Genomic DNA, 18,180 nt, shown 5'->3' on the forward strand with positions numbered 1-18,180 from the left:
TTTATTCACAAGATTTTGATTTTTGTAGTGTTGAACCCTGGAATAAGTTGAAGAAAATATGAGTAGATAATTGGTAACATCCGGAAGTTGTTTGAGAGGAAAGAATTAAGTTCGATATTATGTTTGATTTCCTTTATTTACTTATGAGACTTGTGGAAATGTGCAGTCAAGTGTACATGGTTCAGGATGAGTCTGTATTGTTCGGAAAAATTGTTCATAATTTATTTAAGAATATTTCTGTATGAAGCTCTGCAGTTAGATTTTAGTTCCTTGTGATGTAGAGCTCTTCAGTATGTATGAAAACACTTGTCTTCTTTCTGCTGAAGTCTGTAGAATAGTTTGTCTTCTTCTTCTCCTCAGTTTCATGTATTTGGGCTATATTTACACCAAGCCTTTGTGGACAGATGTATTTACTCTTGTGTGTTGTATGTGTATTGAGATGGACAGAAACACCCAGTCCCCAAGCTGGAGGAATTAACTCCCAAATCTGGGCCTCTGATGGGAAGGCCACAACACTGGTCATTCAGCCAGGAAGCTAGACATTTGTATTCTTTTTGCCCTCATACAAGTATTTTCCACTCCTTAGTGCTTAGTATGAAGTTAGGGTGTTTTTTTAATATATAATGTATTCACTGTGAATGCTTATTTATATAATCTTGTTTCTTTCCAGTATCATTTCTCCATGTTCCTTCACAAATCAGAAACATTTTCTCTCATGGAGCAGCTGACAAATCTGGCTATGAAACAGTAAGTAAACTCCTGGGTCTGTGGACCATTCAAAGAGCAGTGAAAGGCGCTGCCCTCATTAAGTGGGATGATGCTTGTTTCTTCTTTATGTTATGTTGTAGTTGTTCTTCTTCATATGTCTGTACTATTCACCTCTATTGCTCTGCTATGCCTATTCAGTGTATTTATTATGCTTGACGCATACTTATTTGCGTACGTTTCCCTAAAATTGTGGGAAGTAGCAGTATTTTCTGTGTTTTTTGTTACGTTGTTTTGATATGTGACCCCGTCTGAACTTTATTACTTCGTGCATGTGCTGATCCTCCCATTGAAGTCGTGCAGTCATTTCAGTTCTATCACAGCTGGGCGGGGCTGCATAGCCATGAGCTTGCATTCGGGAAATAGTGGGTTGGAATCCCATTGTTTACAGCCCTGAAGATGGTTTCCCGTTGTTACATCAGTCCTAGCCCTGTCTTATCCCATCAATGCATATGAAGTGTATGAATCAGTGAAATGTAAAAAATGTAACAAATAAATATTCAGTTCACAAGCATTGAGCCTGGAAATGTGGAAAGAAATAGTGCACCAGAAGTATAGTGATAATTACTTATCGTACAGTTTTTTCTTGTTTAGGTTTGGTGATAAAATTTGCATATTGTGTATACTGAAAATTTCAGTAATTTGTCAATAATAAAAATAGATTTTACAAAGTGCCTTTGGATGCTTTTCGGTTGGCTGTAAGTTGGGGTAGTGGTTTTTCACAATAGTGATATTACACGGAGTACTTATAAAGGCTTGTACTTATGAATGTCCATTTTTTAAGGACTTGTAAACCACTTTTTAACGTGTTTTCAAAACACAACAAAATGCAAAATATACTCAAAATGCAAAATTGGTACTATGCAAAACCAACATTCCTTTCCAAATCAAACTTTATTTATGGTTTATATTTTTGTTCTGGAAGCTTCAACCAAGGAGTTCCTGCAAATACTGGTGGTTGTAAAGGCTCAAATACCCAGAGTGTGCAAAAGCAGCTCTGCAGTGTATTTGGAATCCTACCAAGGTTCTAGGTATGGCAGTAAACATAGTGTAATTGTAAGTGACGGGAACACAAATGACATACCAAACGTTTATGTATGTTCTGTGATTTCTTTCGACAGAGTCACTGATTCATGACTATGACTTCGGTTAATTTTGTTTATTTTCCTGTTTAGTATTCTGATTTTGCTTCACTATGAATTTGTTTAATTTTTCTACAGGATGTTTTAGCCTATATCAGTTTAAAAGAAATGTACAATTATATTTTTATTTTATTATTCGTTCTACAGTACAGACCACCAGCGAAAATCAGTTAATGATCTCTTGGTCTTGCATTTATTGTACGAATACTGCTATAGTAAGTATTCTGAGATATTCCTTGCCGTGTTGACATAGGTACGTTATTCATTAGATTATCTCAATCCTGAAATTCTACAGTGTTTACTGCAGGCATGCTTTCTACTCGTATACTAGTCATGTGAACTGGCCCTGAGTGCATGTAACAAGCTTTAACAGATTCATTTATGATAAAAACCCATATTGACTATAAAATCAAGTAGTGAATATTTAAGAATAACTTAAACATTACATTTAAGCAGTCTGCCTATTCAATACATATATACATTTATTAAATTCATGGTGTGGGTTACTGTAGTCATGTCCTAGTTCGTGAACCATGGGTAACGGCTGAGTGGCCTAGTAAGTGGTCCTGAGTGTCGGGATACCAGTTGCTATGGAATGGGAGTGGGCATCTCGGACATATTCTGAGTCGTGGCCCTCCTTGTGCTCAGGCGGCTAGGGCTATACAATCCAGCGGTCCCTAACCCGATAGAGGAGACATCCTCACTTGGACTAGGTGTAAGTAGTGTAACATCCTGCTTCATGAATTTACTGAGCTCAGAATATTTTAAGCAAACCTCCCATTTGCTAGGTGAGGGACTCCGTGGAAACAACTTCGCGAAAGAAATGGAATTCGATGGGGGAGCTATCAATATTAATATTAATGGGGCTTATGGAAGAAAGAAAGTAGAACTGGCTGAGTCAGCAAAGAGGATGCATCTGGATGTGCTAGGTGTAAGTGATATTCGGGTAAGGGGAGATATCGAGGAAGAGATAGGAGATTATAAAGTGTACTTGACGGGTGTTAGAAAGGGAAGGGCAGAGTATGGGGTAGGGCTGTTTATCAGGAATACCATTGCATGCAACATAGTTTCTGTTAGGCACATAAATGAGTGAATGATGTGGGTAGATTTGTCAGTGGGAGGAATTAGGACAAGAATTGTGTCCGTGTATTCACCATGTGAGGGTGCAGATGAGGATGAAGTTGACAAGTTTTATGAAGCATTGAGTGACATCGTGGTCAGGGTCAACAGCAAGGACAGGGTAGTGCTAATGGGCGATTTCAATGCAAGAGTTGGAAATAGAACTGAAGGATACGAAAGGGTGATTGGTAAATGTGGGGAAGATATGGAAGCTAATGGGAATGGGAAGCGTTTGCTGGACTTCTGTGCTAGTATGGGTTTAGCTGTTATGAATATATTCCTCAAGCATAAGGCTATTCACCGCTACACATGGGAGGCTAGGGGTACCAGATCCATAATAGACTATATCTTAACCAACTTTGAATTCAGGAAATCTGTTAGGAATGTACGAGTTTTCCAGGGATTTTTCGATGCTACAGACCACTATCTGCAGTGAACTAAGTATCTCTAGGCCTATGGTTGAGAAAGTTAAATCTGTCTGCAAATGAATAAGGGTAGAAAATCTCCAGGACGAGGAAATTAGACAGAAGTACATGGATATGATTAGTGAGAAGTTTCGAACAGTAGACAGTAAGCAGGTTCAGGATATAGAAAGTGAATGGGTGGCATACAGGGATGCTGTAGTAGAAACAGCAAGGGAATGCCTAGGAACAACTGTGTGTAAAGATGGGAAAAGGCGATCATCTTGGTGGAATGATGAAGTGAGAGCAGCTTGTAAACGTAAACGAATACTTATCAGAAATGGCTCCAAACAAGGGCTGAGGCAGACAGGGATTTGTACGAAGATGAAAGAAACAGAGTGAAACAAATAGTTGTTGAATCCAAAAGAAGTCGTGGGAAGATTTTGGTAATAACCTGGAAAGGCTAGGTCAAGCAGCAGGGAAAACTTTCTGGACAGTAATAAAGAATCTTAGGAGGGGAGTGAAAAAAGAAATGAACAGTGTTTTGCATAATTCAGGTGAACTCATAAGACAGTCCAGGGGATCACTGGAGAGGTGGAGGGAATATTTTGAACATCTTCTCAACGTAAAAGGGAATCTTCCTGGTGGTGTTGCGAACAACCAAACTCGTGGGGAGGAGGAAAATGATGTTGGTGTAATTACGCTTGAAAAATGCTACGAGAGGAATAGGCAGTTGTGTTTATGTTTCGTAGATCTAGAGAAAGCATATGACAGGGTAGAGAGGGAAAAGATTTTCGCCATACTGGGGGACTTTGGAATTAAAGGTAGATTATTAAAATCAATCAAAGGCAATTGGGCTTCAGTGTGAATTGATGGTAGAATGAGTTCTTGGTTCAGGGTACTTACAGAGGTTGGACACTTTGTTGTTAGTAGTTTACATGGATCATCTGCTGAAAGGTATAAAATGGCAGGGAGGGATTCAGTTAGGTGAAATGTAGTAAGCAGTCTGGCCTATGCTGGCGACTTGGTCTTAATGGCAGATTGTGCCGAAAGCCTGCAGTCTAATATCTTGGAACTTGAAAAAAGGGTGCAGTGAGTATGGTATGAAAATTAGCCTTTACCGAGCTCGATAGCTGCAGTCGTTTAAGTGCGTCCAGTATCCAGTATTCGGGAGATAGTAGGTTCGAACCCCACTGTCGGCAGCTCTGAAAATGGTTTTCCGTGGTTTCCCATTTTCACACCAGGTAAATGCTGGGGCTGTACCTTAATTAAGGCTACGGCCGCTTCCTTCCCACTCGTAGCCCTTCCCTGTCCCATCGTTGCCATAAAACCTATCTGTGTCGGTGCGATGTAAAGCAACTAGCAAAAACAAATTAGCCTTTCGAAGGCTAAATTGATGTCAGTAGGTTAGAAATTCAACAGAATTGAATGTCAGATTGGTGATACAAAGCTAGAACAGGTCGATAATATCAAGTATTTAGGTTGTGTGTTCTCCCAGGATGGTAATATAGTAAGTGAGATTGAATCAAGGTGTAGTAAAGCTAATGCAGTGAGCTCGCAGTTGCGATAAACAGTATTTTGTAAGAAGGTAGTCAGCTCCCAGACGAAACTATCTTTACATCGGTCTGTTTTCAGACCAACTTTGCTTTACGGGAGCGAAAGCTGGGTGGACTCAGGATATCTTATTCATAAGTTAGAAGTAAAAGACATGAAAGTAGCGAGAATGATTGCTGGTACAAACAGGTGGGAACAACGACAGGAGGGTACTCGGAATGAGGAGATAAAGGCTAATTTAGGAATTAACTCGATGGATGAAGCTGTACAGATAAACCGGCTTCGGTGGTGGGGTCATGTGAGGCGAATGTAGGAGGATAGGTTGCCTAGGAGAATAATGACTGAGCTCGATAGCTGCAGTCGTTTAAGTGCGGCCCGTATCCAGTATTCGGGAGATAGTGGGTTTGAGCCCTGCTGTCAGCAGCCGTGAAGATGGTTTTCCGTGTTTTCCCATTTTCACACCAGGCAAATGCTGGTGCTGTACCTTAATTAAGGCCACAGCCTCTTTCTTCCTACTCCTAGCCCTTTCCTGTCCCATCATTGCTGTAAGACCTATCTGTGTCGGTGCGACATAAAGCAAGTTGTCGTTGTAAGGAGAATAATAGACTCTGTTATTGAGGGTAAGAGAAGTAGAAGTAGACCAAGACAACGATGGTTAGACTCAGTTTCTAATGATTTGAAGATAAGCAGTATTGAACTAAATGAGGCCACAGCACTAGTTTCAAATAGAGGATTGTGGCGACGTTTAGTAAATTCACAGAGGCTTGCAGACTGAACGCTGAAATGCATAACAGTCTATATTGATTATTTATGTATGTATGTATGTATGTAATGTAATGTATGTATGTATGTATGTATGTATGTATGTAATACATGTTTCTTTCAATAAGGGACATCACCAGCTAGAATAAATCACGCAGTGGGCTATATCAGATACAAGAATTACATTAATAGATTGGTAACACAAATTATAATACAGTTTTATACTCATGGACCACGAACCTGCTAGGCTGGCGGAGCAGGGGGAGAGGTTATACTCCCACATGGCGCGTCCCAGGTGGCGGATAGGGGGGTCCTAACCGGGTTGCCGGTGTACTTGAGGGAAATAAAATACCTCTCACGGACCAAACACGCCCCCCCCCCTGTTGGTGGGGGAGGCAGACAAAGAATTCACCCACGGTATACCCTGCCTGTCGTAAGGGGTGACTAAAAGTGGCTACCAAGGGATGATCCAATTGGAACCATGAAATTCCTTGTAATTAGTACCGTCACACAGGGAACACCATGGGTTGCATTTACTTGCGCGTAGTACCACTGTGTTAGGTACGCAATAGGTTTGTGATTAGTAGCGACAGTGTGTGAATCAGGAGGTGGGTCCTACAGTACCTGTGATTCTTACCCCTATATGAGCGACACCATGGTTCTGCCTTACCTATGCTCAATTCCCTCTGTGTGAGGACTTGCACGGGATAGTACGGGTCCCTGTGGTTAGTCCAGTTATGTGAGGAACGCCATAGGTTTGCGTTGCTTGTAAATATCACCGCAATGTGCGAAACACCATAGTCTGTGTTACATGTTCGCATTACACTACCTGTGAATAGAACCATAATGTGTGGAATAGCATGGTTCTACTGATGACCTGAAATTTGGACCCGTTTCGATTTAGAACCAGTCCCTTGGTCAGTAATACTATTATTTTGTGCCAGCTTCTGTGCATGTGAGGCGCTGTGGGTCGGATCCACTGATCGTTTTAAATTCATATCCGTCCGTCCATCCATTCATTCTTCGTCCTCGTGCTTTGAATTCTGGTCAATGGAGGATTTTGGACTTTTAAGCTATCATTTCATTTCACTTCATTTCGTATCATAGAGGCCGATGACCTCGATGTTAGGCCCCTTTAAACAACAAACATCAATCAGTCAATACTCAAGGATATATAAAATAAAATATTTGCAAACTTTCTTAAAGTTTCAAGCCATATTGTCAATAAAATTGATGTGAATTGTTAATTTAAATTGTTGATGCCAAAGTTTGTGGAAACTAACATTTGTATTTGTAAAATCGTAAGATGGAATTGATGTAAGTAAAAAGAAACGTCAAACTTTAACATTTCACACGCTTAGTGACACTCAGGTCGTTCCTCTGCCGAGAATACGTCCTCCCACTTCTCTTCCACCTTCCCCGCTCAACGAAGCTACTACTTGTTGAATTCAGATAGACACATACCTCTTCCACACATCAGGGCCAATAACAAGGCAGTGAGTAACGCTATTTAGATCATATATATTATTTAATCTTCCATCTCTCTTCACTTATAGTTAGTGTTGTTTTAATTTCAGACTGAACTTTATTCAATTCTACAACTAATTTCACTGCTTTGGCTCCGTGTTGACTTGGAATCCGGAAGCGTTCATTCGTAAATGCAATAAAGGAATTTCTATCAAAGATCTTAAGGATTCTTTATTAAGGAATATTTTAAATCAAATTTTTTTTACTCTCACCAATGTCCATCTTATGATTTTACGAATACAGATGTTATTTTTCACAAACTTTGGCATCAAGAATTTTAATGAACAATTTACATCAATTTATTGACTATATGACTTGAAACTTTATCAAAGTTTGCAAATATTTTATATGTTCTTGAGTATAAAAGTGTATTTTAATTTGTCTTACAAATCTATTAAGGTAATTCTTGTATCTGATATAGCCAATTGTGTGATTTATTCTAACTGATGGCCCTTAGGGAAAGAAACATGTACTAGATTTAAGACTAGAACGGCCAGAGCGGTCATTTTGTCCATTAGCCAATTTCCAGGTATTCCCACGCTCATACTTTTTTATGCACGACGTTGTGCTTTTGTGACTTTTAATCTTTTAGGTTATGTACATTCAAGCCAAAAATTACATCCGTAGATGATAAGAGAACACTGATATTGTCCGTTATACCTAGGAAGGCCGTAAACGTTCATTTTGACCGCTTCACTTCCTTGATACGTAGAGGTCGATTCTGCTCACTGCTTGCTTCCTGTGATATATTTACAAGTGGCGCTATAGGGGCGTATGATGTAACTAAATATTATGGCTCTAGCTGTGGTCGCGAGTGGACGAGTTAGTGCCTGTTCCTTGTGTAGTATAGTGTGTTAATAATGGCTTGCCGGCAAAAACTTACTCCTGTTCAATTATTAACAGAACATGAAAATCTGGGAGAAGACGAATCAGATGACGAAGATACATTATCAGATATAGACGCAGTGAGTGATGATGAGGATTTTATACAACAACAGTGTGGTAATATGTCGGATAGTGATAGTGATTCGGCTAGCACACAGTGGACTTCGTACCTACAATAGACGCAGTACCTCCTTCAACCAGCCGTGATCAATCTTGCACCAGAGGATGGTCTGTTAGCAGCGGGCAACCTGTTCAAAGAGGAAGGGGGTGAGGTGGGAGAGGTCATGAACTGGTAAAGTCTCCTTCATTTGCACCAGGGGAGCACTTGTAGTGGGAACCCCCCCCCTGGAAGGATGGCTGCTCAGAATGTACTGAAAGAGGCAGCAGGGCCTACTTCTCACACTAAGCGGAACATAGAGACTAATAGCAAGGTTAGTGCCTGGCGTTTATTCGTTGACACATCCATGTTGAAACATATAAAGATTTGCACAGAGACCGAAGCTCGTAGACAGACAATGGATAATAATTGGCCTATTTCTTTGGAAGAATTAGATGCTTTTATTGCTTTGTTATATGCCTGTGGAGCTTATAGACTTATTAGCCTAGCCGTAGATCATATGTGGTCTTCTTTATGGGGTCCCCTGTTTTCCCTAACACTATGGCAAAGAACAAGTCCAAAGAAATTCTAAGGTATTTGCACTTTGATCTCCGTAAACTAGATCCACTCGTTTGCAGACAGATAAATTTGCTTTGGCTCTGGTATTTGGAATAGATTTATTGAGAATTGTTGTGCGTGCTATAAACCAGGAGCGAATGGCACAGCAAAGCTCGGTGCAGGTTCTTACAGTACATGGCCAACAAGCCAGGCATAAAATTCTGGCTACTGGTAGACGTTGATTCTAAGTATGTGTGCAATGGGTTTCCTCACCTTGGGAAAAATGAAATGCGACCTGCCAATGAGTTACTGCCTGAAAATGTTGTCATGAAACGTATGGACCCATACCTCATGAAAGGATGTAATGTGACCACTGATAACTTCTTTACATCGGTAAAGTTGGCCAAGAGACTGAAATAGAAGAAGACTAGTATTGTTGGAACAATTAATCGAGTGAGGAAGGAAATCCTGGAGTGAATCAAAGCACTACGTATGAATCTGTACAAGACTGTCGTACTTCAGAAGGAAGATCACACTACTCTCAGAGTATATCAAGGAAAAGTGAACAAGAATGTGCTTCTGCTAAGCACTCTACACCCGAGCATTCAAGTCAGTGAAGATAACAAGAAGCTCCCTAGTACTACTAAATTTTATAAGGGAACTAAGTATGGTGTGGATGTAGCTGATCAAATGACACGTAAATACACCACTAGGGCTGGATGCCAAAGGTGGCCTGTACTTGTCTTTTATGGCGTACTTGACCTAGCAGCAATAAATTCATGGATAGTCTACAAGGAAGTTACGGGACAGAGAATCTCTTGACATGATTATATTCTTGAAGTAATACAAGAACTAAGATCAGATTTTCTGAAGACAAGATCCCGGTTGATTGAACTCCCTACACTTCAGCCTGAGCCTCAGACTCGGGTCCAATGTGCCAGTCGTAAGCGACGACAATGTCAAGTGAACTCCAATTGTAAACAGAACAAAACCTCTGACACGCGTTCTTGCAATAAAGTATTTTCTGGAAAATGTTCCTGTAAGGTAATCACTTGTATAAATTGCTTGTCAAGTGTCTGAATAGGCTTGTAAACAAATAGAGACTGTTATTTTTATCATGAGTTTTCTTAAAGGCATTCAATAGCAAGTCTGCCAAAATACTTTATTGTTATCTACTACTGGGCGAGTTGGCCGTGCGGTTAGATGCGCACGGCTGTGAGCTTGCATCCGGGAGATAGTGGGTTCAAATCCAACTGTTGGCAGCCCTGAAGATGGTTTCCCGTGGTTTCCCGTTTTCACACCAGGCAATTGCTGGGGCTGTACCTTAACTTTCCTATCTCACCGTCGTCATAAGACCTATCTGTGTTGGTGCGACGTGAAGCCACTAGCAAAAAAAAATTTGTTACCTACTATAAGTGAGAGAATACGAACAATTACTGATATTTAACAATGGATTGATCTGAATACAATACATCCCAATGTTTAACTAGGCCTATGTTGTTTTAAAATAAATTATTGAACATTCATATGGTTCCCAGATCATGGATGCTAGATCCTGCGGCCGTTATAGGTATGAGGAAAGATCGACCGTTCTAGTGTTAATAAATTATATATGTATTGAATAATTGGACTGCTTAAATGTAATATTTAAGTTATTCTTAAATATTCGCTACTTGATACCCTGAGTGCTGTTTTTCCATATTACCAAATACTGTCAGTTTGTGTTCAGCCTTGCAGCAACGAATACAAACGTTTGACAGCATTCAGATAGTGGTTTTACTTTTGGCAGGCCATGCACAGCAAGATGTCACTCAAAGTAGACTATCTCAGGTGTTGACAAAGTACCGAAAGACTGTTTTGATATCTCCAAGTGTCGGCTCGCTGCCTGGGCTCTCCAGAGTAAGAGGGGTTTGCATGAGGTTGGTCATCAGGCCAGAAGGCCTATGAGAAGCTTTGCACTGAACCAACAGAACGTATCAGAAGGTTCTGGGCTCTTGCTTATCAACACTGGACCATTTCAGTGTGGGGTAATGTCATGTTTTCCGATGAGTCCAGAATTGGTTTGAGACCTGACACCCGACATACAAGAGTATGGAGAATCTCTGGACAACGTCATCAATATTTATAGGCAGTCTAGGAAGTTCATCCATATGCAAGCGGAAGAGTTATGTTCTGGTGGACCCCTCTCAGTCCCATCCAGGGGCACTCATTCAAGAGGTGCTAAAACAATTTGCGTGCCCCTTCTGACCTGCATTCGGCGATCATTTCATCCCAGCAGATGACAATACAAAAGCTCACCATCATGGGACTGTGTTGTGGTGTCTCCAAAGGCGCAACATCTCTCGAATGGATTGACCTGCACAGTCCCCCAGACATGAATGCAATCGAGCATGCATGGGACATGCTGAATGTGGTCACTTTCGAGCGTCCAAACCCACCGAACAATCTTCAGAAACTTTCTGAAGATGTAATAGAGGAGAGGAGTGTTTGTCCCAAGTCAAACTTGATGACCTCATTTGAAGCATGAAACGCAGGGTGGAAGAACTTGTCCGTATGTGAAGTAGTCACCGTGTGATGAAGAGAGTTTCAAAGTGAACTTCATTTCATAAGATGCCTTTTGTTTTGCTTGTTCGGTATATATTGTTCAAAATCTTTCGCTTGCTTGTTGTTTAAAGGGGCCTAACATCGAAGGTCATCGGCCCTCAAAATCTTTTATTCAGAGGGAAATATGCTTAATTAGTTAAATATTAATTGTAAAACTACTAAACGGTTGACTGCAAGAATGCACATAGTCGTATCCATGTTATTCCAAACTTTTGTTGATATACACAACTGTTGATATATTGAATGTAGTTTAAGAGAGATAATTTTTTCAAGCATTTTGAGAACCTGTAAAAATACCCCACTTTTGGGGTGTAAAGACCGTCCTGTTCACTAACCTGCAGAAGGCATATGGCTGCTTTGGTTTTTTGGATTTTTTTCTCTAAATAACTATCCGATGGACTGTATACTGGCATGACAGTCGAAAGATGAAGGTATCATAGGGTCTTTTCTTCTGGGGATATTCTTTTCGAAATTTTGCATTAGAATAATAAAAACTAACACTATAAGTAGAAGTCCGCTATAACGAGTACGGCATATATCGAGAACTCCGTTATAACGACAGGTTTTGTCTGTCCCTTCATAATTCCTATATTAAACTGTGTATTATCCTTCGCTTGGAGTGAGAGCCCTATTACTGATGCATCAGTAATTATGAGAGATTAAGCGTGCGTGATTTTTTCCGTTACCAACATTTATGCAACCAGCGATTATATTGCATGCGTTCGATCATTTTTGGTTTTGTTTCATCGCTATGTCCACTAGCGAGCTTTCTCGTCGACGTTGACTGCCAAGTTCATCTCAAACTTCCGCGGGGTTTTGGTGTGTTGTATGTTTTTTAAGGGATTGTGTTTGTTGAGTCCTAACTTGTGTTCGCACAGTTTTGATTCACCCTTCATGGACTGTTTTGATGAGTGACAAGTTCCAGACTTGTAATTCACTATTTTATGTCTCTTTTTACTCTTATTTATTCATAATGCTGTAACATTTTGTGTAATGTATTTGTTTGTATGTATTCACCTATGCCCGTTTCTCACATTTTGGCTGAAGATGACGCTAAATAGTGTCGAAACTAGTTCCAAGTAAATTTGTTGTAACTTAACCATTATAACATTTATTTGTATTTAAAAGGTGGACCCTTTATGTTACCTCTCTTACGTTTGAAGGCGATGTCGGAGTCGGTTAGTGATACCTGTCGACTGCTGTTTCGTAAAGAAAAATGGAAAAGAAAGAGGAAAACATTTTCATAATAAATGCGTAAATAATGTGTTCGATTGCAGTTGTTATGTTTTCAAAATAAAAGCTGAAGTAAACGATTGCTTAATTTTAATGCCAAATACTGCAAGTAAGTAAGAATGGGATATGCCTCAAGGAACGGCAGAGTGCAGCATTGATTTCACAGGTTAGTTTTATATTTTTCGTGTATGGTTAAATTTTGGAAAGGCTATTATCATTTAAATTTATAGTGGGAAGGTTATCATGATACATATAGATGAGGGGCGTTTGAAAAGTCCTTGCAAAAATAAAAACTACTTACGTGTTTGGGGTAAACCTTTTTTATTTTTCGACATAGTCCCCTTTTAGGCTTATACACTTCGTCCAATGATGTTCTAATTTGTTGATCCCTTCCGAATAATAGGATTTGTCCAAGTCTGCAAAATATCCATTAGTGTTTGCAATCACCTCCTCGTTTGAATAAAATCTTTGTCCCGCTTACCATTTCTTCAAATTGGGGAACAAATAGTAGTCCGAGGGAGCCAAGACTGGAGAATAGGGGGGGATGTGAAATGAGTTGGAATCCTATTTCCATTAATTTTCTTGACCACAACTGCTGAGGTGTGCGCTGGTGCGTTGTCGTGATGGAAAAGGACTTTCTTGTGGGCCAATCGCGGGCGTTTTTCTTGCAACTTGGTTTTCAGACGGTCCAATAACGATGAATAATATGCACCTGTAATAGTTTTACCCTTTTCCAGATAGTCGATCCCTTGCCAATCCCAAAAGACAGTCGCCATAACCTTTCCGGCCAAAGGAATGGTCTTCGCATTTTTTTGTGCAGATTCCCCCCTTGGTAACCCATTGTTTATATTGTTGTTTGGTCTCAGGAGTATAGTAATGTATCCATGTTTCATCCACAGTGACAAAACGATGCTTAAAGTCCTCCGGATTCTTCTGGAACTGCTGCAAACCATCCTCGCAACACTTCACACGCTTCCGTTTTTGGTCAAGCGTGAGCAATCGCGGCACCCATCTTGCGGATAGCTTTCTCATGTCCAAATGTTTATGCAAAATATTATGTACCCATTAAGTCGAGATGCCCACAGCACTAGCAATCTCACGGACCTTAACTCTTCTGTCATCCATCAGCATATCATGGATTTGATCAATGATTTCTGGATTCATAGCCTCCACAGGCCGTCCAGAACGTTCAGCGTCACTTGTGCCCATATGGCCAGTCCGAAAATTTTGAAACCTCTTATAAACTGTTCTAATCGAAGGTCCAAAGTCACCATAATGTTTATCAAGCTTCTCTTTAGTCTCCTGAGGCGTTTTGCCTTTCATAAATTAATGTTTAATCACCACACAAAATTATTTTAGGTCCATTTCTTGAAAATCACTCTACTTCCTTGATTCACACGAATGCCAAACACAAAGAAATAGACCAACATGGCTGAAACTTGGTGTGCATTCATTCAAGAGATGCTATTAACTAAACATGAACTCGATACGCGCCGATGGTGCCATCTCTCGGACTTTGCACGGACTTTTCAAACCACCTTCGTGTGGTTAATTAGGTTAGGTGACGCTGTTTGAATAAGAAAACTGAAACGTTTGCCACAAAATGCGATCGATCATCTTTGGTACGGTATAGTTTTCTCGCTATGTGAACTGTAGCTCTCTTGTCAACATTTGAAGGCGATGTCATAGTCAACTGCTGTTTCGTAAAGAAAATAAGAAGTGAAAGAAGGGAACATGTTTTCGTAACAAATATGTAAACAATGTGGTCGATAGCAGTTGCTAACTCGTTAAGACGAAGTAAACGATCGCTTAATTTTAATAATCTACACTGAAATTAAGTAAGAATGCGATACACCTCAAGATATGGCAGAGTGCATCTCTGATTTCAGAGGTTAGTTTATATACTTTCGCATCTGGTTAACTTTTGGGGAGGCTATTCCCATGTAAATTTATAGCGAGAATGTTATCATTTCTCTACTGGTGCTTGGAATATGTTTTCAGGATACATATAGTACGGTTAAGTTAGGTTAGGTGACGCTGTTTGAATAAGAAAACTGAAACATTTGCCACAAAATGCGATCGGTCATCTTGGGTACCATATTGTTTTCTCACTGTGTACACTTGCGAGCTCTCTCCTCGACATTTGAAGGCAATCTCAGAGTCAGTTGGTAATGCCTGTCGATTCCTGTCCTCTAAAAGAAAATTCAAAATGAAAGAGGATGACACGTTTTCCTAATAAATGTGTAAATAATGTGGCTGATAGCAGTTGCTAACTTGTTAGACATAAAGGCTGATGTAAACAATCGCTTAATTTTTAATGTTATGTGCTGAAATTGAGTAAGAATGGGATGCACCTCAAGGTATGGCAGAGCACATCACTGATTCAGAGGATAGTTTATATTTTCTTGCGTCTAGTTAAATTTTGGAAAGGCTGTTCCCATGTAAATTTGTAGCGAGGTGGTTATCATTTCTCTGCGTGCGCTTGAAATACGTTTTCATGATACGTATACGGTTAGGTTAGGTGATGCTGTTTGAAGAAGAAAACTGAAACATTTGCCACAGGGGCCTCTGGAGTGATACAGTAATTTTTTCAGAATAAAATTAAACATTCACTTTCACGTAGTATCGAATTTCAAAAAATAACAAACAAGCAAGCTGTAGTGTTGATATCATCCGTGATAACGCAAGTTTTGAACGAACTGATTGGTGTTTAATACCAATTCTAATGCGTATGGGTTTTTTCCAGACTTTACAAAAAATTGGATACAACAACAATCCGTTATAGTGAGTATATTTTTTGCCGTTATGAATTCTCGGTATAACAGACTTCTACTGTATTTAGAAATGCTTGAGAAATTTTTTGAATGAGTTACTGTCACTGAACTTGCACGGGGGTAATACATGAACTGGGAAGCGAGTGTCGTGAAAAATGCATAAAAACGACCCTGTGATACTTTCATCTTTATGGAAATATACACTCTGTTGTATAGGTATTTAGCTATAATACCTGCTGTAGTTTAGTAAAGCCTTTACACTCAGAAGTGAGGCTCCAGAAATATTAAAAAAATTATAGCTCAAATTTTATTTGATATTTCAACGGTCATTTTTCATAAGTTGTATATCAATATAAATAAGCCAAAAATGTTGTATTCGTACCAGAAATGTAGGGATAGGAGTTCATTAACTGGGCTTTGCTGGTGGTCTTAAACTTTTCTTGGGTACTGTGTGTAATATAATTTTAATTTCAAAATTAATATTACCAAGAGACATTACATCAGAATTAACTCAAATTCAATGTTTTTCTTCAAAATGCTAAATTACAAATGTATAAAAGCGGCAAAACAGCAACTGTACAAACAAGAATGCTAAAAATCACAACCAAGCAAAGTTATCAGATATTTTAGTCGGGTTTTAAAAAAAGAAACGAGCAACATTCATGACTTTGTTGGTATGTGTTTCAGAAAATGTACAGGAAGGTGGCCACACACAATAGCTGCTTGTAAAGAGGGGCTGGAAACAATTCTGGGTTCAGCAACTACTGATGTCTAGTGACAGCAAATACGTTATGCAGAATAAAATCAACAGCAGTCAGGAATTCTTACTTCATTCGACATGTCCACCAATATGCTTACAGTATTGTGATTTTTTATTCCACCTTTTCAATACAATTGGTTTTATGTTCTCAGATCATAATGCTGTAACACTATTTTATATGGACATGTTTCTCTTGAATTTCAAGCATCCTCAGCCTATATAATCATCTCATGGTTTTGTAGTAGCAGTCAGAGGGAATCACCATCATTCAAATATTATGAAAGAAACAAATCAACTCCTCAAGATTTTGGATTGATGTCCTTTTTGACTAAAACCCTCATAAATACAAACTACTACCGACGGAAAATCTGATCGTAAAAACAAGACTAGTTCGATGAAACTAACTAATTCAACATTTTACAGTTCAAAACTATTATATTACAGTAGCAAGCCTCAAAATTAAAACTTGAAGCTAAACTCCAACGTATCCAAGATTTTAATCTTCAGACACCAATAAGTTTTAATTAAAATTACGACTCAAATTTTAACATAGAAGTCAAATTGCAATTATTTTTAATAAACTAGAACTCTGAGAAAACAATTTTAGCCAAATTTTCAACATTTGAAGAACTGTGTTTTGGACGTCAATATCTTTAGAATTAACTGTTATCCCAATTTTAGTATAGTCATTCATATTGTTAAACTATTAATGTGTTCATAAATTCCTATGTTTATATATTTTATTACTTAATTTTAGAATTATAATTAAGCACAAATTTGTCAAAGCAAATCAAATACTTTACAATGGCGAAAAATGAAAGTATCCTCCAAATCAATACATCATATATTCCGTCATTAGACGGAGTAAACAAGATCAGACATGTTTCGGCTCGTTTGAGCCATCTTCAGTGAAAAAAAAAAAAATTAGGGGGGTTGGAATAATTTACATAATATGATTTGAAAAAATGCTAAAAAACTTAATGAAAGCGCAAATGAAAAAACAAACAAAAGAGAGCCTATACGGAAACAAAATTAGCACACATATACAATATTTACATCAATATGCAGAGCAAAAAACAACTTATTGTGACAAAATTCAGTGAAACGGGTGTTAATTTGAAATAATAATAGATACTAAAAACTGCGTTAACCTAAGAAACAAGAGAATGAGAAAACAAATGATGTAGATGGAAATGAATAATAGTAGCACATGGTGAGGTTGTGGACCTCATAGTTTACAAACTATTGGTTTATAAAAATCACAAAACAGTTTGAAATCGCTGTCAAAATCATCTTAGTGGAAACCCATCACCTCAAATTGGTCAGGAGGAGAGCGGGAGCAAACATTTTGAGAGAAACCAAGCCTGAATTAACCTGCAGGCGAAAAGCCTGTGATAAGGAGAAAAAAACACCATGAAATTTAAGGCTTTAGAAATAGCAGCATTCTCAATATTTTCTCAATCTAGCGGTCCCTTTCTTCATTATTGTTTCATAATGTTGGCTTTTGAGAAAGCCAGGCCACTAGAGAGGACACCACCTACTGCACACCATTAGAACTTCATTGACGGTTTCCACTAGATTACTACAATTTACTATGCATCTGTCTTCCACCTAACACAGCTTCTCATATTTTTATATGCGGCTCTTCCGACCCCTCTATAATAAGGCAAAACACCAGCCAACATTATGAAACAATAATGAAGAAAGGGACCGCTAGATTGAGAAAATATTGAGAATGCTGCTATTTCTAAAGCCTTAAATTTCATGGTGTTTTTTTCTCCTTATCACAGGCTTTTCGCCTGCAGGTTAATTCAGGCTTGGTTTCTCTCAAAATGTTTGCTCCCGCTCTCCTCCTGACCAATTTGAGGTGATGGGTTTCCACTAAGATGATTTTGACAGCGATTTCAAACTGTTTTGTGATTTTTATAAACCAATAGTTTGTAAACTATGAGGTCCACAACCTCACCATGTGCTACTATTATTCATTTCCATCTACATC

At 38.9% G+C, this 18,180-nt stretch overlaps 1 protein-coding gene across 4 annotated transcripts in view; it reads left to right on the plus strand.

The window, feature by feature from the left end:
- Tbc1d8-9 (TBC1 domain family member 8/9) overlaps positions 1-18,180 on the plus strand; it is a 419,649-nt gene that overhangs the window by 127,656 nt on the left and 273,813 nt on the right. For all 4 annotated transcript variants that reach the window (XM_067142224.2, XM_067142225.2, XM_067142226.2 and 1 more), the window contains exon 6: positions 671-747. In XM_067142224.2, coding sequence (XP_066998325.2) covers positions 671-747 — 77 coding nt within the window. The remainder of the gene's footprint in view (positions 1-670; positions 748-18,180) is intronic.

Source organism: Anabrus simplex, chromosome 2 (assembly GCF_040414725.1).
Source record: "Anabrus simplex isolate iqAnaSimp1 chromosome 2, ASM4041472v1, whole genome shotgun sequence".
Lineage (NCBI taxonomy): Eukaryota > Metazoa > Arthropoda > Insecta > Orthoptera > Tettigoniidae > Anabrus > Anabrus simplex.